Raw genomic sequence first — 27,885 nt, 5'->3', positions numbered from 1 at the left:
TCTCTCTCACCAACCTGGTCATCATAGGCTTACTGTATGAGGGTACTTTACAAAAGAGATGCCAGCAAAAGTAAATTCGTTCCCTGAGCCATGCACCCAGGAGGTTTTTGATGGAACTGTGTTTTCTGACGAGTGCTCCTCTGTCCTCTCTCCCTCTTGTTATTGTATGAGGGCCCACACAAAGCGGTTTGCATGTATTCTGCACGCACAAAACACAGCACCTGGCTGTAGCCCAAAATGACCCTTACTGCACAAGCCCCGCCTTCCCTGCTAGACCACTCCGCACCTCTGCTGCCCCTGGTTACTGTTGCTGCAGACACCACAGCAGGATATGCAGATTACAGCTTGTTTAATAGGGGTCAAAGGTCAGCTCAAATCCACACTAGCCAGCTGTTTTCGGTGCTTTTATTTGCCATCAAGTGTGTCATTAATCTGTGAAAGGTGTAGAAAAATATATATTTTGTTATGTATTGTGTGATTGTTATTACTGATCAGTGAGAGAGGATCCTTTTGATCTATCGAAAGCAGAGACAGTGCTCAAATTCTGTTATTTTACTGCATGTTTTCAATATTAAATCTCCAATCTCTAATGATGCATATCTGAACAGAATTGATGGACTCTCACAGCTCAGAAAAGAAGCATACATGAATAGAACAGCACAGAAAGAAAGAAGATCATTAGCATAACATTTAACATGTACACGCCAGCTAGTCTGGGGTATGTCTGTACCTTCAGGAGACTGCGAGAGGACAATGACATATTTTATACATTATTCAGAAATATAAAAATACACTTTTCTCCCTGGGCAAAAATGTAGAACATGATCTACTGCTACACAGTAAAATCCTCATTGTTAATCTAACTCTGACCCAAACGGACTCTTAAGTCAGGCATTACATTAAAGCTGAGGTGCTCCGGTGGAGCAGCGGTAAAGTGCCTGCCCACCACTGCAGAGGCTGTGGGTTCGAATACACTGTGGTGCATCCTGCTTTGTCGAGTGTCTATATCAGTGGTTCTAAAACTCTGGGTGGGGGGTCCCCAGATGATTAACTTAAAGTGCAATGTTGTTTTCTCACTCAACAGTAAACAAACCAACATAAAGTTTCTACACATTTCTAAAGTGACTAGAATTAAATGTAAGGACTTTTTTTAATACCACTAAAATGACAAATTAAACATTGGCCAAATTGTCAAATATTAGAGGCAGAAATTGTGAAAATAGCCGATCTACATGCTCACAACGCCTCGTAACGCGAGGCGTTGTAGAGCATGTAGATTGGCTAGGGTGGGGTGGGGGGGTCCCCAGTCAAAATATGATTATTTTGGGGGTCGCGGCCTGAAAAGGTTGAGAACCACTGGTCTATATCACAACTGGCCCGTGTTCAGGGGAGGGAAAGCGGGGCAGGGAGGGTGGTGTAAGGGGTGGGGCGGCACCTGTCAGCAAGGAGTGTTTGGCGGGAAGAGTAGGACTAAGGTTCTACGTCCTCCCGGTGGGGGCTCCTCACTGGCAGGTGAGTCGGTAGGATACAACAGCAGTGACAACACACAAATGTGTGTGGGGAGGAATCAATTAAATATTTATAATCCAATGTTTGGTCAAACTAACCCAACCTCTGACCCAATAGTGTCTACCCAACAGTTGACTTATGAAATTAACCCAGCATTTTTAAGAATGTATAGTTGTAATACATGATAATAGATTCTATTGTGTTATAATCACTGTTATATTATAGTGTGTAATAAAGGATAGCTCATCATATGGTGCAGGTTTTTGTCGAGTAGTTCACCCCCAAAATGACTTTTTTTCTATTGATTAGTCACGCCATGGAGACTAGAGTTCAATAATATTTTTAGTTTTTCAAAAATGTGATAACAATAAATGTACCCCCATTCGTTCCGGATGGGGACCCGTTTCGAAACGGGTCCCCATCCGGAATCAATGGGGGTAAATTTACTCAAATCAAATTTTTGTCTTAGGAATGTGACAAAAACCAAAAAATATTATTGAACTCTACTCTCCATGGCGTGACTAATCAATAGAAAAAAAGTCATTTTGGGGGTGAACTACTCTTTTAATGCATAATATACTGCATCATTTTGTACAACTGAGCCTTTCAAACAATAACATGCATGGCATTTAAAGGCACATTTGAGAATCTTGTATTGCACAATGTAATGCTGTATTATCCACAGCAGATAATAGACCAATTTGCCAGCTTTTGATAGAGGGCCCTAAAGACTCTGTCTGTATCCATAATTAATTTTAAAAAGTCCACAATTAATCTAATTCTTTTGTTATGATGGAGCTAATTTCTGAGCAATGATGGATGTTTTCCACCCACTAACACACTACATACTAACTAAAATGAACACATTATAAAATAGAAACGTCTCTCTATTTCACTCTTTTTCTTTCTTCTTTTTTTACTATAATTTTTATCTCACAATTTTGTAACCCATTTTTTCACCCAGTGCCAATTGCCTATGTAATCCTGGGCTCTGCTCTCCCTCTGCCGCGCCTGGGGAGACAACGGACTGACCTCATGCTTCCTTCTATGCATGAGGAGTCCAAGTTGCTTCTTTTCACCTGACAGTGGAGATTTCCCTGGTTTGGACGTAGCGCGTGGAAGGAACACGTTATTCCAACCAGTTCCTTTCCCCATTATTGAGACCAGGATTACGTGCATGTTTCTGTGAGGGTATCAACCTGGACTCTATTCTCTATTTCACTCTTACACAGCATCTACATATACTGTACAAGCTGCGCAACACGTTGTCAGCTTGTAGACCTGCTTTTTTTGGTGAAGAGGTTTTGTGCAGAGGAAAAAAGAGAACACAGAGGTGTTTAAATGTCGGGAAAATACACATCAACATGAATCCAAGATATTAAAAAGTGTAAATTTAAAAAAGAAAATGAATCAATAAAACACTGATGATAATGCTGTCAAACATGTCTATGAAGCTATCTATGTTAATTTTATACAACTAGCCCTTACCCGTTCAAAGATATGAGCTCCAAAATGATGTGCAGTGTGTGGGTTATGGGATGTGCACTGTGCACACAGTATATGAGGGATGGAAAGTAACTTTAACTGGTGCTTGCATGATGTAGGAGCATCAATGTAAGAAACCCGTTTCGTTTAATGGCTACATGAAGCTATCTATGTTAATTTTATACAACTAGCCCTTAACCGTTCAAAGATATGAGCTCCAAAATGATGTGCAGCGTGTGGGTTATGGGATGTGCACTGTGCACACAGTATATGAGGGATGGAAAGTAACTTTAACTGGTGCTTGCATGATGTAGGAGCATCAATGTAAGAAACCCGTTTCGTTTAATGGCTACAATGGCTACAGAGATACTGTCCCCCCCCCCCCCCCCCCCCCCCCAGCCCGCCCGCCCACCCGCCTGCACACACACCCGCCTGCCTGCACACACACACACACACACACAGAGCTGGTTAAACATTTTGCCTCAAGCTAGATGCAGAATAGATAGTAGATACAGCATAAAAATGCTAATATACAGCATACGATTTGTGAAAGTGACAAACGGGCTTCACAGTTATGTCAGGTGTGTTCATATGCTTATGGTGATGCGATTTCAGATCAATTGCTCCAGCCACTGAGCAGAAACGCTGTTTCAGACAGACAGACACTCAGACAGACATTCGCAAAATTATAGTATAGATATGTAGAGGGGGTTCCCTGCTTCATCTCTCTCTCGGCTAAGTAGGCCTGGGGCCAATTCTGATATCTTCACAAATTGGTACCACCCAAGGTGACCGTACATTTTTTACATTTTTGACTTCCTACATGTCTCTAGTTTACATTTTGGTATGATAACCCTTTCTGATACCCAGCTTAATTGATGTTATCACCCGCTAGAGTCGGTCTCCCATCGACTTTCTATACAGGAGGAAAATACCCAGAAAAAGATTTTTTTTCTGGGTATTTAAGGAGGATCTGAGGGGTCTAACTAGGGGTTTGTCATGATGCTGAATCCATTGCAGGCATTTGTTTTGCACAAAAAACATTCAGTGGGCCTGAAATGGCCTCAGAAAACAATACATGTATGGGTGAGTATTCATGTTAGTCGGAGGCCTTAGGGTTTTTTTTCTCGTGCTAATCAGTCTAAAAGTGCAAAATTTTGCACAGATGTAGCTCAGGGCATGCTCTAATGATTTAGCTAGGGTGCCCGAGTCGGCGACCTTCGGGGTCGCCACAGCACCCACAAAACTCTGAAAAGTGATGACTCATCACTTTTCATCACTAAAGTCGATGGGAGCCCAACTTGATTTGGCCGCTGTGGCGACCCCGAATGTCGCAGACTCGGGCGCCCTAGCTAAATCATTAGAGCATGCCCTGAGCTACATCTGTGCAAAATTTTGCACTTTTAGACTGATTAGCACAAGAAAAAAAACCCTAAGGCCTCCGACTAACATGAATACTCACCCATACATGTATTGTTTTCTGAGGCCATTTCTAGCCCACAGAATGTTTTTTGTGCAAAACAAATGCCTGCAATGGATTCAGCATCATGACAAACCCCTAGTTAGACCCCTCAGATCCTCCTTAAATACCCAGAAAAAAAATCTTTTTCTGGGTATTTTCCTCCTGTATAGAAAGTCGATGGGAGACCGACTCTAGCAGGTGATAACATCAATTAAGCTGGGTATCAGAAAGGGTTATCATACCAAAATGTAAACTAGAGACATGTAGGAAGTCAAAAATGTAAAAAATGTACGGTCACCTTGGGTGGTACCAATTTGTGAAGATATCAGAATTGGCCCCAGGCCTAAAGGAGTCCTGAAGGCCGTGACCCCCCAAATAATCATATTTCACCTGACGAGCATTTGAGGAATTACATTTTGTATAACAAGGTTCTATTGTGAAAATAGCAGATCTACCTGCTCACAACGCCTCAAGTTGTGAGGTGTTGTGAGCATGTTGATAGGCTATTTTCACAATTTTTGCTTCTAATGTTTCACATTTTGGCTAATGTTTAATTTAAAATATGAATTTGTGCTAATAACGCCAGGAAATAGCTATATTTTATCATCATGATGGGGTCTAATTACATTGCCATGATGATATACCATACCACAAAATGACCACTAGAGTGAGCCATCGTAACACTAAAACCATCATGTTTGAAGGATGGGAAAGTGACGTCGCTCTATTGACTCACAATGGGAGCTCCGGCGGGCCGCCATCTGAGCTCAATCCTGTTCAATTCGTGCTTGATCGTCTAAAACCACCATCGGTATGGGCACCGGAACGTATACAGACGCCACACAGAAAGTTTCCGAATCAAAATCCGACCTAGTGAAGCTGCGTAAGGGTCGGATGGTTTGCATTGAGCCTAGCGGCTAGCAGAAGCTAATGTAAACAGGAAGGCCTGGTTTAGCAGTGACGTCATAATCGTATCCTTTTTTTTCACGGTTTACGTGTTGTTACTAGCCGAAGGTAAGCTAACCATTTCGCTCCGTCTATTAACCCAAATAAAAGCTTAAAAAATGCTTTTATATAAAAGTCGATTAAAGTCCCTTGGCAGGGAAGTCCATAGTGACATAGTCGACCTCAAAGTCGACCGGCGCTGATCTTGTTAAAAAGTCCTTAATTGTCACTTTAGAAATGTGCATATACACTCTATACACTTAAAATAGGTTTGTTTCTTTGTTTGTTTACTGTTGAGTGAGAATTTTGCACATTAGCTTAATCATCTGGGGACCCCCAAAATAATTTGGGGACCCCCCTGGGGATTCCGACTCCTGACCCACAGGTTGAGAACCACTGGTTTAAGTGATGTTAAGGCCAGCCAGAGGGAGACAGCCTGTATGTAACGGTAGCAGCAGCAACAGCCCACTGTACCTAGAGCTCTACAAGCTTCAGAAATCTAATCAAATCTAGCACTCAATAGAAGATGCTATTCACCAGCTGGTCCCAGACCAGCACAGACATCCATACGTCCAAACCCACCAGACAATATTAGCTGACAAATATACTGTGTATCTAAATAGATACAATCACAGGGGCACACGTGCTGTTGTCTCTCTCTGTGTGTGTGTGTGTGTGTGTGTGTGTGTGTGTGTGTGTGTGTGTGTGTGTGTGTGTGTGTGTGTGTGTGTGTGTGTGTGTGTGTGTGTGTGTGTGTGTGTGTGTGTGTGTGTGAGAGAGAGAGAGAGAGAGAGAGACCAGACAGACAACTCACTGGACCAAACCAAATTATAAAACAGCAAAAAGAAAGCTAGCTGACACATTGGACAGAAGCAACCCAAAAGCAGAGCAAACTAAAATGCTATTTGGCCCTAAACAGAGAACACACTGTGGCAGAATAGCTGAGCAATGTGACCGACCCAACACAAAGACAAATCTTAACTAGGTACAGACTAGTGAGCACAGTCTTGCGATCGAGAAAGGACGTCATAGGCATACCTGGCTCCCTAGAGAAAACAGACTTTGCACCAAATGCACACAAAATGAAGTGGAAACTGAGCTACACTTCCTAACCGTAGGCCCTCATTTATCAATGGAGTGTAAAAAACATCTTATTTTTTTCCCCACATTTTGCGTAGGCCGACGTTCAATTGGCATTTACGAACACGTCCTAAATAGACACACCTGGCGTACATTTGATCTCAGCGTTGATAAATGCGCAGGCTGAAATTTAAATAACACGCCCTTAATTAATCTCGAAACGCCCCGATTTTACGACTAGAACAACCCGAAAACGTCCTAACAACGAAAGGAAAGCCAATAGAAGAGAGTTTACTCTGCACGCTTCAAGTTCACTCCCATGTCCAGTCCCACACAGACCACACACACATACAAAAATCGGTGTGCATGTCCATGATAGCCTATATGCTTTTATAGAATGTTATATTCTCACAGGGATTATTTATTAGTGTGTTAGCTATATATTTTGGAGTGGATACATGTGTCAGATAGTTAGACAATGCTGCCCCGCATGTCTACAATGGAACAAAGTGGTGTAAGATGAATCCTACACCACCTCAGAACCTGACGTGAGATTTGATCCTACCCTACGCCAACGTCAAATTGAAATGATAAATGCAGACACTTGACTAAATTTCGGTGTTCGCCAAAAATTGATCTGCACCACGTTGATAAATGAGGGCCATACCTTCCACAGATCATAACCACCCAAGGAGAGTTTGAAAACATGACCAATGATTAAGAAAAGCTCCCATATCTGCTGGGTGAAGTACAACAATGTGCAAGCGGAGCAGCAAGATCCGTGAGTTGCTGTGATAGGAGAAGGATATCAAATCGAACACAACCACCTTAAAGACTATTAATCATTGTATATATATATATATATATATATATATATATATATATATATCCCTGCACTGCATGTAACCTTGATACATGAAAACTGTTTCACTCCTTTCACTTGTACATATTTGTTTTGATTGTATTGTATTGTATTTATTGTGTACACTTCTGCTTTGGCAATGTAAACGCACGGTATGTTTTCTCATGCCAATAAAGCCCTTTGAATTGAATTGAATTGAATTGAATTGAATTGAATTGAATTGAATTGAATTGAATTGAGAGAGAAAGAGAGAGAGGGGGGGGACTGAGCATAATGTTTACATAATCGTACACTTATGTCACTGCATGACAAAAGATGAGACATACTCACACACACACACGCACGCACCCCTACAATAAATCTGACTGTCTGTATCTGTCTGTCTGTCTGTCTGTCTCTCACTCTGTCTCTCTCGTATAAAGTCGTTCCACTCCAGGTGTGCACCATCTCCTGGGTGGAGTACTACTGTATGCAGGCATCTGCTGTAATGTAATGCTCTGTTGGAGGAGATGACAGAGAGAACAAGGGGGGAACAGGTGTAGTAGCACAGAAAGAAAGCCTGGAGACAGCAATAAAACAGTGAGAGGAAAGAAGCAGGGGGTTGAAAGACAGCAAATCAAACAGATAGTAAGAAAACTAGACATGGTAAGTAGGGCAAAGACAGACCCGAAAAAGGATCAGAGGGACACGAAAAAAGGAGAAATACGTAAGGCAGGCAGGCAGGCAGGTAGGCAGACAGACAGACAGATATGTGTTGGATGATGGTGTCACGGTCATGGGAGAGGGGAAGGGCTAGTCACGGCTGCCATCTGGGAGCTAGCAATTCGAGATAAGGCTGTGTGTCTGTGCGCGCGTGGTGCGTGTATGTGTGGCATGCACACACAGCCACGCAGGGGCGTGTGTGCGTATATGCGTGCACACGTGTGTGTTTCCTATAATGGCCCAGTGTTGCCTGCAGGTGATTTTGCAGGCAGCCAACATATCTGACGGGGTCGAGAAAGGGGAGCTGTGCAAAGCAGCAGGGGTCGGTCTGGAACTTGGGTCCTTGTGACTCACAAGTTATGACTCACAAGGAACATGTGGTTATAGCACTAGGCACAATCTGGTATGTGTAGGTGTGTGATGCTAATTAATTGTACATGTGTTGCACTCTTGTAATCTTTGATGTTGAAGTGTGTATAGTTTGAGTGGTCACATCTTCAATGCATGCTGGGTGTACACAGAATTGGATACATCTAACAATTCAATTATAATCCAACATAGTCATATGCTAACCAATATGGATTTGATAACCAGCAGGTTATTATTAAATCCACCGGCAGGTGGATTTAACTCATTCCTAATGAATGAGTCTGTGTAATTTGTTTGATTACAGTTTGATGCTCACAAATGTGGTGGGTTTAAAACGGACCAGATTAAAATCTGTCCTCATTCTCGTCCTTGTGGGGTAACTCACATCAGCATTTAATTACTTCCTTTCATAACCTGATGCAACCCACACAAACGTATATCTTAACTGCTATATGCAACATATCTCCAAACTTCGGTCAAGAAGCACATTAATAATTTGTGAAGCCTACCAAACACAACCTTGACCAATGGTATCTGTCTGCTCATGGATATATGAGATATAATCCTCATGCTTTCAAAATGAAGAGTCCCACTCTGATAAAGATGCGGACCCACACAACGGTCAAGATGTACAATGAATTCCCAGTTCCCATCGGGGTTCCCACAGTCAACCAGTCTGTTTTACATTTCTGTTTTCTGCATCTTCCTCAGCGACCTCCGCCACTCCAGCCACCTGTATATCCTCTCTCAACCTCTTATTTGGTCTCCCTCTACTCCTCTTGCCTGGCAGCTCAAGCTTCAGCATCCTCCTCCCTATGTGCCCCTCATCCCTCCTCCGCACATGTCTAAACCAGTGGTTCCCCAACTTTTCAGCTTGTGACCCAAAAGAGAGATTTGACAAGCTCACAACGTGTAGCTTTGTGCCGCATTGTGATCTTGTAGATCTGCTGTTTTCACTACTTCTTTTTGTGTTACTTTGTGTTCTAATTTATTTATTTATGGGGGAGAAAATGCTTTTTTGGGAAGGTTTGTTGGTTTGTTCTTTTTTTTATATATTTTGAATATTAATAATTCAAAAAGAAAATGTAGAAAACTAAAGGACCCATACAAATCTGTCTCCGACCCACTGTTTGGGAACCAGTGGTTTACTTTGTATAGTTAATTCCAGGTAATTAAACTCCTTAACCTTCGCCACCTGTGCCCCTTGCGTCCTCACCGTTCCACTGTCCTACCTCTGTGCATGCAGACATTCATTCTCTCTCCAGTGCATACCTCCACATTTCCTGACTCAGTTCAACCTGTTCCCTCCGCTCATATCACAATGTCATCTCATCTGTGAACATCATGGTCCACAGTGCCTCCTGCCTGACTTCATCTGTCAAACTGTCCAATGTGAACAAGAGAGGTCTCAGGGATGATCCTTCGTCTAAGGCCACCCCCAACTTATCCACCCATCACTGTCATGCTGCCTCATGCATCCTGCACTATTCTTATTCTTGACATACGTACATCTCTGTCACTCCAGACAGTATGTGATATGACTCTATAAATCGCTCTGGTATGTCGACACAATAAAGCTTTGCACCTGACATTGTGAACTCCTCCTGGACCACGTGATCATGAAAGTGTCACATAAATGCCTATAATGTGGCACTTTGCCACTCGTGACATGTGACCTGACCTCCATGCTTTGCTAGGCATGTTGGCATATACACAATGACCTATATAATACTATAGCCTATGAACACACACACACACACACACACACACACACACACACACACACACACACACACACACACACACACACACACACACACACACACACACACACACACACACACACACACACACACACACACACACACACACACACACACACACACACACACACACACACACACAAAGACACACACAAAGACACCCACAGACACATAGGTATTAACGTAGACTCTTTCTCCTGTCTTTCTTGTCATAGTGCAAGATGAGAGGCCCTCTGGTGATTACGTAATGTCAAATGGATGGGTAATCCCAGATTACATACAGTACAGCCATCCAACAGAGAATGGAGAAAGTGCTCATCAGGCCAAGAGCTTGAATTCACCCCCCACCCCACCCCACCCCCCCACACACACACACACGGGAATGCGCACAACACACACAAGCTTTCGCAAAATGCAGGACACTGGCAAATGCTCACACACATGACTACACACAGACAAGCGTGTCTCCTCCCCCACGCCTCGGTGACACATACAGTATAATACTCAGCCATGCTTCTGAGGCAAAGAAACAGTGAACTACAAAGCACTACAAAGCACAGCTATTTGATTATGTAAAGACTGGAGAACGGGTCTTTACAGCATTATCTAAAGAAGAGTTTACATTTCCAATTTGCTATCTCTGGGTAGTGATGTCGTTCATGAGTGATTCGTTCATAAGAATCGAATCGTTAGCAAGACTTGTGAACGATTCGTTAAAATCCCTGAAATGTGTCGTTCACACTTTTGTTCACACCCCCGCCCCCTCTCCCTAATAGAACCCGGCACACAGGACACGACGGCGGGCTGTACTCGCGGCGTTATAAAAACGCTCCCGCGATAGGGTTTTTCACAGGACGATCGCGCTATGAACGGTGAACGTGAACGAATCTTTTGAACGGTATTCACCATGAACATGAACAAAATGATTCGTTCACTGAAATGAACGGGAATGTGAGATCCTCACTGTTGGCCCGGACGGCTGGCATAGCAGCTGGCGTAGCCTGACAGCACGTCGCGGGTTCAAGTCCCAATCCCGATGGCCTTTTTGTGGAATTTTGTGCTGTATCCATGTACAAACACACAGTGTCATTTACAACTAAACGTTGCTCTCAAGAATGTTAAAAAATATATTTGAAGCAAGAAATAGACGATGCAGTAACAGAAAATGGATTCTATTTTCCCAACACTTCCCTGTTTTCCAAGGCGACCGTGTTGCGCACTTATGGAATACTTTCACTTCTGTAAGCAAGGAAATACTTAGTTTTGTTTTTCATTTTGAGTCACATTATTAATTTTATTGAGTAGCCGTGTAATAATTGTAATAACTGATTATTTCTCAATAACGACCGCTGAGCAGATGTTATCCCTTACGTATGTATGCGATAAGGTCTTGCTGCGCGGTCATTATGGCTTATATGGACACGACGGGGTAATAATTCCCCGAGGCGGAGCCGAGGGGAATTATCAGCCCGAAGTGTCCATATATGCCATAATGACCAAGCGGCAAGACCTTATAGCACTTATTACCCGGCTAATACATAAAATTAATAATTTGACTCAAAACTAAAATCAAAACAAAGTGTTCCCTTGTTTACAGACGGCTGAAAGTGCATCCCCCCGAGCGCAACACGGTCGCCTTGGAAAACAAGGAAGTGCTGATCAAATAGAATCCATTTCTGTTACTGCGTCGTCTATTTCTCGCCTCAAATGTTTTTAAAGACATTCTTCAGAGCAACGTTTGGTTGTAAATGTCGCTGTGTTTGTTTACATGGCTGACATGTTGGATACGGCACGAAATCCACGCAGTGCAGCCTGAATACAGCAGCTGCTCTGAGCCTTTGATCAGGCAGCGGTGAATTATAGAGCGGAACGGTCATTATACGCTCATAATTCACCGCTGATTTCAGCGCTCGACCAATCAGAATCAAGCATTCAACCAAGCCGGGTAATAAAGTATAGTATAGTATAGTATAGTATAGTATAGTATAGTATAGTATAGTATAGTATATTAGTATTTTTGAAAAATGTATTGTAATTACAGTTACTATTTAGATTTTTTTTCTTCTGAAGGAAGAAGAAAAATATAATTCATTCCAAGAGGAAAAAGTATATCCAAGTCATCTCTCATTAGAGCCCCTCTCTCCCTCCCATTGCCAAGCTAAGACACCTCTCCCAGTTCCTCAAACCTTTGTATCTTAAATTCAATCCCTCCCCTGAGGAGAGGAGGAACCCCCCAGCTGGACCCCCATGGACTTGGTCAACAGCTGACACGATAGGAATCTTTTCACCGCGATTCCCTAAATGATCTCCCTCAAAATGTTGATGGTCAACAGATGTGAGCTCTGCTTATCTCCAATCCCGGGCCTCGGGCCGGTCTCCAGACGTACACGAGGAAACACACGAGAAGTGGGAATAAGTGAATACAGAATATTGCATTATCTCATAATTCCCTCGCATCAATCTAACAGTATAACCAGCTCTGTCAACATAGGTCGCATTCCACAGCAGGGGGGCTGCAAGATGATGGATGGATGAGGAGAACGTCGTTTTCCTTGTCAAGAGTCTAAGCATCGCTCTGTACATTTTTGTATGTTTCAGACTCGCTGATCAGATACAAGTTATTTTCTGTATACAGTACGTGGAGCCCATGCTGCAGGCAGCAGCAGTTCAGAGCAAACTACTCCATGTATCCCTTCTTGTCCCCTTCTTGTCACCTTCTTTCCATAGATGTGTTTGCTCTGCAGATATGTCTCCACTCTCCACACAGTGTTTTTTGTTACCTTGATTTGTTTTTCCTCCTGACTGCAAATGTTAAGAATGCTATTTGGGTAGCATTTTGTTTTTTGACAGATGCGAGGTTCATTGTTCACCTAGTATCCTAGTTTCTTTATGGCACTACATTTGCCTCTGCACTTGACTTATAAGTATGATTATACAACAGTTCCATCTATTTCCATAAACAGTTTACCCAAGCTAGACAATTCTTGTTTCATGATCATATCCTATAGTATGAACTGTTGGTTCCATAAAACAAACACACACTTGCGCACGCACAAACACACACACATAACACACACACACACACACACACACACACACACACGCACACACACACACACACACACACACACACACGCACACGCACACGCACACGCACACGCACACGCACACACACACACACACACACACACACACACACACACACACACACATTGTGTAGCCTTCCGTAGTCAGCACCGGCCGGCGGATTCATCTGGTTTTCAGGCTATAAACAATCTACTACAATCTACAAATACTGTAGAGTTACAAAATTACTGAACCACATTTTCGATTTTCGGGCGTCACATCTAGAGTTCGGGTCACTATGCGGCCCTCACGCGAGGAGCACATTCGGCTGATGATTCTTGCAAGGGGGATTTATGGCTCTTTGAAGTGAGCCGGATCTCTGCGATCCGTTCCTTTTCAAAGAGCCGTTCAAAATACTACATGTAAAAAGTACAAAAAATCTTTACTACAATGTACAAAATAGACAAGTAGTAGTTTAATTAAAATGTACTTGAGTAAAAGCACAAAAGTATTGGTATCAAAATGCACTGAGTAGTTCACCCCCCAAAATGACTTTTTTTCTATTGATTACTCGTGCCATGGAGACTTGAGTTCAATAATATGTGTCGTATTTGTCGCATTCCTTCAAAAATTTTATTATAGTACATTTAGCCCCATATTGAGTAGAAAGTACTCAATATGCAGAACGTCACATTTCACAGGTTTTCCAATTAATAACATTTAGAAAAATCATTTGAAAATAGCAGATCTACAAGCTCACAATGTGTCGCAACGCGACAAGACACACTGTGAGCTTGTAGATTGGCTAATATTTTCAAATGGCGGAAATGTATATGCCAAAATGTAGGCCTATATAGGGTTGAAGTGATTTGTAATTATAATCAAAATCTAGAAAAGTAACAAAATAACTAAAAGTAACTAAAATGAGACAGTATTTTGAACGGCTCTTTGAAAAGGAACGGATCGCAGAGATCCGGCTCACTTCAAAGAGCCATAAATCCCCCCTGCAAGAATCATCAGCCGAATGAGCTCCTCGCGGCCCTCACACCTACCGGTACGTCACATCGCCGATGCGACTGATATGCCCATATATGGAGATCTCTGTATCTGTCAGTTCTTGTCCCTTTTATCTCCATATCTGGAGATCCCTGGTGTCATCAGTATATAAAGCCCGCATAAGGGCATGCCCCCTTTTGTGCCCATATACAGTATGGAGCTGACGGATGACTCTTTCCAATACGAAGTATAACTTTGTCTTGGACAAGTGTCAGGGTAGTGGACTTTGTATTGACATGGGGTGACTTTGGTACCCAGTGGTTTAAAGGACAACTTTAGTTTTTTACAACAAGGGTTCATATTTTAGATTGTAATTAAAGAATAAAAAGATGAGTGTTAAAATTATTTCATTTACTTCTTTCTATTGTTTTAGAGATTCTTATTTCAGTGGTTGGGGGCATGCATGCAAGTGGCTAAATATGTCATTTTACACAGAATAAGCCCATTCCCAAGATACAACGCAACCTTTCATGGTTGGATGTGACTTATGGGGACTAGAAGTGTTACTGTAAATAAGCAATAAAAAACTGCTGGCTTACTGTGTCTAAAAATCACACCCGTGTGAACTGAGAGGTGGTTTACCCACCAACCCCTAGAGCTTCGAATTAATTTATATTTAATTAAAACAACAAATCTGCAGCACTTCTCGCGTGTAACGTTAAAATGTGGCTGGTCTCGCGAGAAGAATAAACCTCCAGCTACTGAACTTTCCCTACACTGACCGTCCTCCGCCTAGCAGACACAGTGCTTTGCCTCTTGAGTTAAACGTGCTCACGTTTAATCACACAATGTAACTTTAATTGATTCAGAATGATAACGAGTCAAGCTGAAACGGGCGACTCATTTGGTAGGGACGGGAAGGCAGACTGTTTACGAGACTTCTCCACCGAAAACACTATGTAAAGCATGGATTTCTTCTCTCACGAGTCTGCCTGCACGCAGCCACGTTCACGGTAAAACTCCCTCCGTCCCTCTGTAGACTACCTAATTTGGTTCAAACGAAAACATAATCCATTGGTGTGATTATAATTGCTCGTTTCACATCGTGGTTGTTCCACGCTTCGCATAGACGATGCGATGATACTGCTCTTGCTTTTACCAACGCCAGTCGTCAGGCACGTGCACACTAGGGTTGGACACGGTAACCGCCGTACCGCCGTACCGCGGTAAACCGAGGTCTACCGCGGTGTCAGTGTGCTTACCGCGGTAAAAAAAGACAAAAAAAAGTCTATTTTTTATTGGAAAACAAGCGAGTTTTAAAACAGGGGAGAAGCGAGGACCGCATGCGCTCCATGCCGCTCTGCTCTGGGCCGTGTACCACAGTTTGGAAGCCACATACGTCACTCTCACTCTCAGAGACACAGACAGTCACTGCTGCTGCCTGCGTAGAGGAGTACAGAGCAGCGTAAACTTTCTGTAATCCACACGACACAAGGATGTTAATACATACCTTGTGTTGTGGCATATCTTTTTTTATTCATACGGATTACTGGCGGAGCGCGGGCCGCGTGGACTAAAGCCGAAAATGAAACTATTTTACTTTTTCCATCGCGTCGCACGTTGTGCCCGTTCGGCGGCGCGTCGGAGATTTTATAACCTTTTCTGTCAAGTCTTGTAACTAAAACCTGTATATAGCAGCACTCAATCACTGGGATTTGAGAGTTGAGACGTGACGTGAGTTTACAGAATCACTGTACACGATCTGACTACCCGTCCTCTTCTGGTTTGTTCACACAGCTGTTTGTGTCTGAAAAGCCTACTAGCTAGCCTACGTTACTATGGTAACCCGACAGTGCAGATCTAAAAGCTCAGAACGCGTCGCGGATGCAATGTGTTGTGAGCTTGTAGATCTGCTCCTTTCAAAGCCATACCCGCTGTGCTGTACGGAGAAGTATAACTCGGGCGGTCAGGCTGTGTCGCCTCTCCACTGTGGAGAGGCGACTTTAGGGAAGATGATTGCAATATTTTGGCTTATCGCCGAACCTTAATTAATAGATACGGGGGTGCGGTAATTACCGCAGTACCGTCGGTAAATGGGAAGACGGTAATCGCGGTAACAAAATGTCGATACCGCCCCAGGCCTATACATCAAACGGGGCTTGAGCCCCTGCCCTTTTAAGAGAGAATTGTCCACCAAAGGGCCCTTTTAGAAATGTCAGCCCCTGCCTCTCTTAACATTCTCTGCACGTCCCTGACCAACGCGGTCCCTGACCAACGCGTGAGAGAGAGAGAGAGAGAGAGAGAGAGAGAGAGAGAGAGAGAGAGAGAGAGAGAGAGTGTTGTCTGCCTGCCCTGCTCAATAGCGCCCCTCCTTTAACGTGTGTGTGTGTACGCGTGCGGCGTGGTCTGTGTGTGTGGTCAGGAGAGGTATGGCTGGCGACAGACATACATGGCTGGCGACAGACATACACGGCCGGCCAGCCAGTAACATCTTGAAATCGAATCACAGGAGCGGCGGGACCACCACTCAAAAATACATATTTAGCCACTTGTACGCATGCGCCCATGCGTACGCATGCCCCACATTTTAGCACGGTAGACGCGATAAAACAATAGAACGAAGCAAATGAAAACATTTTAACACTCACTTTTTCTTTTCTCTAATTACAATCTAAAATATGAACCCTTGTTGTAAAAAAACAAAGTTGTCCTTTAAAGTAACTAAGTACTTTTAGTCAAGTAAAATTTTGAGGTATTTTACTGTACTATAAAAAGGAAGTGTTACCTAACTTTCTTCAGTATTTCCAATTTTCAATACGTTTACTTCTACTCCACTACATCACCAGAGACAAATATTGTAATTTTTACTCCACTACAATTATTTAAACATTTTGAACTTGTTAAATGGGACATTCTGCAAAATTAGTACTTTTACTTTTGGTACTTCCAAGTATATGTCAATTTCTACATTGCAGTATAGATACTTTTACTTAAGTAAAACATGTGAGTACTTTTGTTGGTACCTCATTAGTACCATGATAATTCATATACAGTACTAAAGTATCTATACTGAGCATGTGAATGGACCAGAATGTTACAGCTCAGCAACTCATTTTCGTTCAGCTTTGGCAAAGCAGTGGGGATGCAGGTAGGGCTGAGGTGAGGCTAGACAATGTGCTTTTAGGTGTGATCCACATCACATCATCAGGCATAATGGCTTCCCGTGCTTTAATGCTGCAGCTCTGTTGGGTGGCGAGGATGGGAACTTTATTACAGTTTAACTCGATCAGATTGGCACAAATGAGTCACCAGCCGGCCTGATTTGGACCACTCTTATTGGGCTCTATGAGTGGCTGGGGGAATGGACCACTCTACTCTACACACACGGTGTCTGGGTGCATGCTTGTGTGCGTGCGTGCGTGCTTGCGTAAAAAGAATAAATTAATAATTTGTGGAAAGACTTATGAGTGCTGTTGTTTGTATGTGTTTGCAGGTGAGTGTGCGTGCATGTTTGTATGTATGTTTGCGTGTGTGTGCGTGCGTGTGCGTGTCAAAGCACAGCAGGCCAGTTGACAAGGATTTCCCTCATCATTAGCACTGTACACGCTGTACTCATGAATTATGCAGGCTGAAACACTACAATCGAACACAGCTTGTATATACAAGCAAGCACTCACATGCCAAACTTTTATTTCATTTTAATGGCATAATTGTATATTTTCCATAGACAGTTTTTTTTCTACCAGAGGTACATGCATCTGTTTCAGTTTTTCTAAATATTGTTTTCTCGTCCATTTCTTTTTCCTTTTTTAAATATTTTATTTGTATTTATTTATTAATTCTTTCAATTTCTCGTCCATTTCTTACTGATTTCTTACTGACAACATAATGTTGTAGAAAATGTATGAAAGAAAGAGTACAAAAGTTGTGTTTTATTTCAGTTAACCCTACACTCTAATTATTCTATTTCCTTTCCTACTTTTGTAGGCCTACTTTTGAATAACTGAAATGGCTGATTTTGCCCTGAATCTGATTTATTCCCAATAAAAATAAATTACAACAATGGGAATACAAGTCCTTATTTAGTATTTTGCATTCTTTTTTGTAATGCATTCTTTTTTGAAAGATATTCATTAGGACATGTAAATATGGCATCTTTGAATGAGCCATAAAAGTTATTCAACTGTACAGGCATGGCAGAACATCAGCATCTAATTTTGTTGATTTTATGTACCTCTACTACGCCCTACGGTTATTGGAATTCTGAATAAGAAGCAAGAGATTAGAGGAGCAAAAGTTAATCGAAACATGTTTTTTAACGTGCATTTAGATTTTTCAATACATTGGAAAAATAGGAATAACCGCCATAACATTTGTGGATAGATGCTGCCCTAACAAGGGATGAGCAGGAAGAGTAGACTTTGATTGATTGATTAAAGACTTTATTAGAAGGTTTTCATGACAGTATAGTTCACTGGTACAAGACCACACAGAAGTAAATGAGGGACAGTCTAATGAAAGGGGGACCTCCAAGTGAACCTGCCTTTAAATGATCCCTGGGAGATCGATGGCTAAACTGTGATGCCAGCTGACTCATTCAAGTCCCTCTGTGACGCCCTCGCACGCAACACGATCCATCAAGCAACTGCCAGTGCTGTGACAGTCCAAAGAGCACCGTGTGAACTGTGAATAGTAACATCGAAATAATTGTCTTCAAAGTTTGCCTCCTGTCACTCTAGAATGCATGTTAATGTACTGTAAGTTAAATGGAGGAAGGTACATGTAAGGCGCTTATGTCATTGTTGGTACAAATTAATTGTAGAGCTTTTAGTTGTTCTTTGTCTCTGATGTGACCTCTCTCTACACTAAAAAATCGGCCAATGTGACCCTGGGTATACAACAAACTGACACGCTTTGTGCCAAGGTGTAGGCCACGCTCCAACAAGCCAGATGTTGGAGCTTAAGCTAAAACATATGGCAGCAACAATCGCTTATTATTTAATCTAATACATTTTTTTCCTAATAATCAACAAGCTAATTTAAAAAATATATTCTTTCTTTTAAAAACTTTTTTATAATCTACTAAATCAATGACAATTTCAAATTTGTTGTAAACGGTGTCATGCCTAAATCTCTGACCTTCAAGCTCACAGTGCTTTTTTATGGGTTACTTTATAATAAAAAAAAAGATAAGTTCAATTGACTATTGGACCTCTAGCTAAAAAGATCTACAATGGCCGAATGGGTGCACCCTCACAGCTCAACCACATAGCAGCCATGCTACAGTAGTACAACTGACTGTATTGCAAGGTCCTGGGTAAGAACCCAGCTGCCGTTCCCTTCTGTCCTTGTACAACTGAAATAAAGCCACAATGCCAAGAGAATCTTTCCAACAAAGCATAATGTAAATGCTATAGAAGCAGAGGAGAACAGGGAGAATCACTGGGGTTCTATTGTGATGCTGATGACAAGCAGGCAGATAGTGGCCCCACCTGGGCACCACTCTGATCCCCCCAGGCTTTATTAATAACAAAGAAAAAAGAATAAAAGACAAAGGAGAGAGGAAAGCATGGCAGCAACTTGTTCCTGCATCTTAAATGCTGTAAACCCAGAGAACACCAGAGCAACAAAACAAGTGCTAGTTAACATATTTCATATTGAGCCTGGGGCTCATGTTTAATCACAAAAGCTGTTCCACCAAAGGGAGTATGAAATGTGTGTATCACAGATTAAGCTAATCTCTACTAAAGACAAATGAGAAGTGACTTAACTTTAACTTGTCCCCTTTTCAAAACATCTGATAGTCTCTCTGATCTATGTTAAAACCAAAAGTCAATGAGTGTCTAAATCAGTTGTTTACAATTGATGCTGTTAGCATCTGGGAACATTGAACATACATGAATATATAAACCACTCGTTCTATTTTTATTTGAAGCAGTACGGTACATACAGACGCCACGTCATCCATTGATGCTTTGACACTGCACACGTACTGTGCCATTTGACTGGTGAATGTGTCAGACTGGATTACCACTGACTTAAATCTCTATACTGTACGTCACACTGACATCACGGTACTGACATCTCATCTTCTTGTCCTCAGGCAAGAAAGCAATGAAAAGATCAGATATAGGCCTACCCCTTGGATCTCATATCCAGTAGTACTATTGACAGGTTAAATCCAGCTTCAAACTGTGATAATCCATATTAAGAGTGCATGCGCGTATGTTGTGGAGATTTTGCATGCAAATTCTGTAAGTCATTGTATGGGTTCAGCAAGAGCAGCCGTACAGCATGTATCACTCACTATGAGCAAATGAGCCCAGCTCCAGGGCAAAGAATGGCATGGCTTCTGAGACTAGGAATACTGATGTAGACTCACTGAGCAGGTCTCCTTCGCTACGAACTTGTTTTATTGCACACCGATTGACAGATGCTGACCTGTTTTTGCCAGACCCATGAAATGGGTAGGCCTACATAAGCAAATGTCGGGTTTTCTATATAAAGGGTATATATGATGATGACATGATGATGACATGCCTACAAAAGGCATGATGTCATAAATGATGATGACAGACAGGCCCAGAGGGTTGGCAGAACCGGGGTCTGGCACAACCAGGTTGACCTGGTCTAGTTACTTTTAAGCTACATGGAATATTAATCAACCAAATGTCTGATGTCTGTCTGATATTTGGATTGGTCAGCTTCACATGACATTTTGGCTATCCAGGCTATAAATGGAGTGGCCTTGGATAAGGTGCTACGGTATATAAATGCACCATGTACCATTTACACAATTCCGCACCAATACGTAACTCAGGCAACCCAAGATAGGGTCCCGAGTCCATCCCTCAGTTTGTGCACCACATCTATAAATATCCTGAGACTTGTAATTTAAATACAATTAGTGAACAAGGAGCAGCCTCTGTTTTCTCGGTTTTGAGACCACGGTGTCTCAAGGGACTGTCACGCTGCCATACCACCCACATCACAGCTGACTGCCAGAGTGAAGAACGTGTGTTTGTGCATCATAGAGTGTGTGATCTAAACACAAACAAACACATCAGACTAAAAACAGGTAGAACCAGGTCAAAAACTCAAAATGTATTAACTATGTACACTGTTCATGCATATTGATATACAGTATGTTCAATATTGTGCATTTCAGTGAACAATACCAATAACCTTTAGGTCAGGGCTACTCAACTTAAGATATCTCAGGGGCCAATCAGCAAAATACAAAAAGTCCAAGGGCCACAAGCTAAAAATGACAGTCCTATTTTGGACGTTTAGACACATTTATCTATAAGGCCAAACACATCATTGAACAAAAAGATTGTCATGGAATGATTAATGATGACATGACAAAGTTTCTTCTTTTGGAACAAACAAAATAGCAAAAAAGTATTGTATAAAACAAGACAAAAAATGTATCCTAGTGGTTTTGAAGAGAAACAGAAAAATTACATCAGAACTTTTTTGTCCACACTGAAAGTAGACAAAATATATTTCCAAAAGTATCATCCTCAGTCTTATATACTGGTGCATGTAAGCAAGCAATGGGAGAGACTGGAACGTTATTAAGTGTCTAGATCCAAACTTCAGGACCTCTATAAGCCAGGGGTTCCCAAACTTTTTTTGGCTCAGGGCACCCCTATAAATATTGTTTTCATCCGAGGCACCCCTACATTATATTCATAATTTTCACTCCCAACACCTTATATTTATGCCATATTTTAGCGATTATGTTGCAAGGAAAACGTTGAGATAATAGCCATTTTGATTAGAACTGACTGAAAATAACTTTTGTAATTCAAGTTTAAAATGACACTAAATATTGTTTTAAGTGTCCAAATGAATTCCAAATATTATCAAATTATCTCGTGGCACCCCTGGACTGCCATCACGGCACCCCAGGGTGCCCTGTCACCCACTTTGAAAAACCCTGCTATACGCTACGGCTGGTTTTTCCAACCTACCATGTCAAACTACTGTAGTTACAACAGGTGAATGCAATTCACTTCCTGGTAGGATGAAAAGTTAGCAGTACCAGGGGTCCCAAGGACCGAGGTTGGGAGTGTACACGACAGCCTACTACTGACTGGTGTTGCCTAGGTGTATTCTTCATTGTCTTGTTGTTGGGTCTAAATCGTAACTGTTGTATCGATCACACAGTCAATACAACTAGCTCCTAATGTGCACACAATGAATGAATTACTACATGCATTTGTGGACTGCAACATCTGATGCTAAGAATGTCTTTGAGCCTTTGGGGGTTTTACCTGTACTGTTTTGATTTGAAATTAAATAGTTTCAACTGTATTTAACTAAATCAAATTGATCTGTATGAGGAGACGCACACAAGCATGCACACACACACACACGCACACACGCGCACACACACACACACACACACACACACACACACACACACACACACACACACACACACACACACACACACACACACACACACACACACACACACACACACACACACACACACACACACACACACACCAGTGACAGTTTAACAACATATTTAGCAGAGTGGAGCTGTAAGGGTCAACAGTCCACCCATTCTTGTTGTAGGCTGTGAGCAAACATATGGCCTCTGCTTGTGTTGATTTTTAATCTGATGACTGATGAAGATGGTGACAATATGGTTTGCAACAGACCTTTGAGTTGCCTGTCTGGGTTATACAGTATACAGTAGCTTCCTCCTCTGACAAGAAGATGGCAGAATAACTCTTTCCAAACTCAATTCACTCTGATTGCAGCGACGAGAGTATGATAGGGCAGGGTAATGCTCCGAGATGGTACAATATGGTTGATAGTGATTGTGTATGATTTCAGTAAGACAAATTGACCAACAAATACATTTGAATCAGCGACAATGCTCATGATGTGTGTATACTCAACAAATAAGCAAACGTGTATTTGCTATACGTTTTCATACATTTCATGAGCCTGTACAAAGTCTTATCTTTGCCTTACCATCTACCAATAACTGCACCAATCCTTCCTTCAAACCGAGAACGGGCCCCCTTTGCAGATGAAGCCACATTGTCTAGTGTATTTCATCATGCTCTCCCCAGAGTAAAAGTCTCTGGAGGACGTGGACGTTAACAAGGTGAACATAACATGTTGACACCCAAGGTTCAATTTATAAAAAAAAATATATATATATATATATATATAAGGGGGGGATGGGGGGGGGGGGGGGGGGGGGGGGTATTGTTAAGTCCTATATTTATCATTTGTACAACAAAATCCGATCTACAAGCTCATAAGGCGACAATGTATTGGTCAATATCTTCTGCCTATTTAACCTGGGCCCCTATTAGAATGGCAAGGTAGGCCACACGAACAAAGTAATGAAAAAAAGTAGTTCATTAATGTTTACTTATTTGGAATGGGTTACAACTTACATGCACTTATTTGAGTACTTTTATGTGGAGGCTTTGGTGTGCCTGCCCTTGAAGAACTTTACAAAATCATGTGTTTGCCTGAACTTGGTTTCTGGGCAAAACATGTCATTTGTTTCTCTGTTTGAGTCTCCACTCAAAGAAAAAAACTCTTAACATTGCCAAACACATCATTCTTAATTAATTCTCATGAGTACACATTACTTTGCCTTTGTTTTGCAACAAGCATAGACCAACATTTCTTGGTAATTGCTGTAAAGGTGTGTGCACTGCACCCCTGTGCTATTATTCCCACTGACGTACATTACATCTCATGCTAATAAACTGTGCTCTTAATTATGTTCCTTCCTGCACATTTGGCAGCACAGAATTGGGCATGTGTTATAAAATCTGTTCGGGTTCCAGGAGAGGAAATATCTTGATCTAGTAGAACAAACTCAAAGCTCAACCGTAACATGCAGAGAAAGTAGGCTTATGCATTTGGGCACACTTGTAGCTCAACCAAATCTCATCGCTCATCTTGGGTTCTGGGTTTGAGTCTGGCTCATTACCTGTCTCTCTCTTTGACGTCTGAAGACTATTATTGAATAAAGCAACCACAACTTGAAGAACACCCCTAAATAATGAATATAGGTCTCCAGTCAATTCACAGTTCTAGACTTCTTGTGTGGTGTGGCCAAGATTTAGCAGATGCAGCAACTGTGATTCACTGTAATTTTATGCTTTTGAAAACAGCAAAAAATAAATAGTGTGCGTGCATCTGTGTGGGAGGGGGGGGGGGGGTCTACATTAACATTAACTTCACATTGGTTATTGCCCAAACAAAGGTCAGTTTCCTATTCATTGTGAATGGAGCAGTAGGCAGTATTTGTTGATTGATGTATCATAATTGGAATTCATTCTCGGATTTCTACTTGTAGACGGTTGCAAATTACACAAATCTAGTATTTAGAATTGTGTTTCTCTTGTCGTTATTATCAATGTTACACATCTCTCTAACAGCAATATATATCTATTGCCACTGAGCATAATCAATAATGACACAATACCTGATAAAGAGCATGTGATTCAGTGATCTTGCAGCACAGGGGCACTTAAGAGTAGAAAACCTATTTATCATGTTCTATATAATGTTCTGGCGAGAGGTTGGCTTGATGTCAGTATAGACTTGTATACTTGCTTGCATGCCTAAGGGGCAATGCACTTATGCAAGACCTATTACAAAGGGTGGGCCTGGACCACTAGTGCATCAGTTTCAGAACCACTGAAGTCTCTCTCTCTCTCTCTCTCTCATTTACACACATACACACAAATGCAGGCAGGCAGGCACGCGCACACACACACGCACGCACGCACGCACGCACGCACACACACACAGAGAACTGTGTGTAACTGTCTACAATAAGGGGGGGGGGCATTAATGCTTTTTCTGAGAGGCATTTGGCAGTGACAATTTTTTCCCCCTTTCATGATTGAGCTTTTTAACTATAGGCCTACTTTACAGGGACAGTGGATTCTAATTCAAAATGCACGAAATATTGATCATCAGCTGATCTCAAACTAATAAGTTGCTGGTCACTGGTGTAATAAAAGGAGCCAATCTTCATTCAAACAGTGATATCACCTCGTCCTCAACAAACAGCATACATGGTGCTTCTTTGGCCACCCCTTCATATGAGCAACAGTTAGTGTGCTTGGAGAAGCAGGTGCCTGCCCTACAGTATATGAGGTTGCAATGCCTTAAGTTGTAGCCTAGGTTATTGCTTGCATGGAGTTTGTTCTGGTTTGATTCTTATGATCTCGTTTTCCACAATGATGGTCTTACCTTTTGCTGTCGCCTGGCCATGTCAGTCGGCTGTTTCGCGTTAAATGGATATGCGATGCAGCGCATGACGAACACGTAGAGCTGGAGTCTCTTTTTCCTCTCCTCCTCTTCCCTCTGCATCTTCTCCAGGTCCTCCTTCTCCTTGTCGCTGGCGCTGGCCACCGACGGACTGGGGCTGGAGGGTCGGCCGCTGCTCCCTCCTCGGCTCATCGGGGGCTGAAGCCCACCGCCGCCGCTGTCCGTGGCTCGGTTCGGCGACACCCGAGGAGCCGCCTCGCCGTTCTTTGGAGCCATCACCTCTTTCCTGGTCTCCACTTCCACGATCTCGTCCCCCTCCTCCTCGCTGGAAGACGGGTCCAACATGTTGCAGGTCTTTGACTAATGACACACAAAATGTGAAGAACAACAGTCAGACACCGATGATTGTCAATGCCGAGAGTAGACCAGGGGTTAGAGTGAGACTAGTCACCTATGCTCTGTTGGCAACGTCAACGAGAGGCAAAAGTAGCGGGGAAAAAAAGATCCAGGAAAAACTCGGCAACTAAAAGACGGGGTGCGTTTGAACCCCAAAGAAGCGGAGCGGTTGTTGTTTAAAATAAAATACAAACTGTTAGCAGACGATTCAGTCCATGCGCTTAATTGTTGTATTGCCCTGTAGTTGGTTGCGTGTTCCCAGCCTTTCAACTACTCTCCATCACCGTGGGGGATTTGCTAGGAGGAGATGTAAGGGGGAGGGGTCGGGTGGATGGGAGAACATCAGAGCAGAGGCGTAATTTCAGATAGATAGGAGGTGGCAAAAGAGATTGGTTAAACCACTTTTGCCTATTCTAAAATATCGACCCCCTCCCCTCCCCCGCTATTTTCACTATTTCTTTTGGGGGCGAAAAAAGAAAATGTTTGAAGATGTTCGCCATTCCCAAAATTAGGATGCCACGTTGAAAGTTGTTCATAAATGAGTTCGTTGAAAGTGGTTAATAAATTAGTTGAATTGAATTTGATGTAACATGTGAACATGAACAACACTATCTATGCCCCCAAAATGACGCCTCAGCATTAGAGAAATTGCTTTACAATATCGGAGAGTCGCTCGTCGCCTGATGATGCCTCTTTAGCCTACTTTAACTGCTTTTGTCATTGATATATTCGTAATTACCACACGATCCTGAGAGAGAGGCAAAGCGCTGTGATCATTGACGGTGTTGGGATTGGGAACTGGCCGTGGTTCTGAAACGGAAAGCCAAACGTTGAGCTGGTGGGGGCGGCGACAATGGACATGCGCACCCACCTGATGATTTCCAGACGCATATGGAGGGACAGATGCGGTTCAATAAAATGTCTTCTTTGTAGCTGGTGCCTCGATCCGAGTCAGCGATTGTATCGAAGCCAGTTCATATGTATGTTGTTGAAACCGTTCCTCTTATTTTCCTTCAGTGTCACGTTCATTCTGTCATGATATGGATCTTAAAAGAACACGTCACTGTCGATGAGTAGGCTTTTAATAGCCTATCCTTGTCCAAAATTAAGTAGGAGACGGTGAAAATGCGAGAGGGGTGAGAGCAATACGGAGAAAGAACTTGAGAAATAAACAATATACAACGGAGGAATTATTAAATTAGTTGGGTTAAATTAAACCGAATTTACTCTACTGCTGTTGCTGATATGCTGCCGCTGGTGCTGGTGTAGCTGCTGCCTGCTACTAGCCTACTAGCTTAATATACTTACTACTGGGCTACTTCTAGGCTACTACTAGCCTACTACTACTACTACTACTACTACTACTATAGCAGTAGTAGTAGTAGCCTAGTATTATTATTATTATTAGTAGTAGTGTAGTAGTAGTAGTAGTAGTAGTAGTAGTAATTTCCATAGCATATGGGAGTAAAAAGCTCAGACAAGCCATCATCCAAATGATTACTACTATAATAAAGAGGTAATTGAAATGCACTATGAGAGACAGTATAATCCTTCAATATCTAGTAGATTGGGATGATTAGTATTATTGCACTTATAATGGCAAGAGAAAGTCACATAGTCATGAGTTCAGTTCTACAGTAGGCCTATAGGCTAAACCAGAGAAGGGTGCGAATGTCTTCAGCAGGTTGGGTGGCCTACTAGGGAAAGACACCAGCAACTAGAAGCAGTGCTCTTCCGAGCACAGGTCTCCACCAGGTCAGGTAAGTCCTGTTGACGCTAAATGTGAAATGGGTGCCATGTCTTCTTTGGCCTTTAACGGCAATGTGACCCTGCATGCATAACAGGCCAATGTGAAAAGAGTGGCATTTGTTCCTTGACCTAGTGGGAATGTGCGTGCAGAATTTCTCTGTAATCACAAGCTGCGTTCATGATTTAAGTGATTTTGTTCAAAATGGACCAATCCTGCAAACTTTGGAAGC

The 27,885-nt window shown here is 42.3% G+C and overlaps 1 protein-coding gene across 3 annotated transcripts in view; it reads right to left on the bottom strand.

Annotated features, from left to right (window-relative positions):
- cadpsa (Ca2+-dependent activator protein for secretion a) overlaps positions 1-25,855 on the bottom strand; it is a gene marked incomplete at both ends in the record, with an annotated part of 143,171 nt that extends 117,316 nt beyond the window's left edge. For all 3 annotated transcript variants that reach the window (XM_080728398.1, XM_080728399.1, XM_080728400.1), the window contains one exon: positions 25,493-25,855. In XM_080728398.1, the coding sequence (XP_080584524.1) occupies positions 25,493-25,855 (363 nt within the window). The remainder of the gene's footprint in view (positions 1-25,492) is intronic.
- Between the last annotated feature and the right edge of the window lie 2,030 nt (positions 25,856-27,885).

The sequence above is a fragment of the Nannobrachium achirus genome, assembly GCF_963921795.1.
Source record: "Nannobrachium achirus genome assembly, chromosome: 6".
NCBI classification, from domain to species: Eukaryota; Metazoa; Chordata; class Actinopteri; order Myctophiformes; family Myctophidae; genus Nannobrachium; species Nannobrachium achirus.
This window is presented reverse-complemented; position numbering and strand designations above follow the sequence as displayed.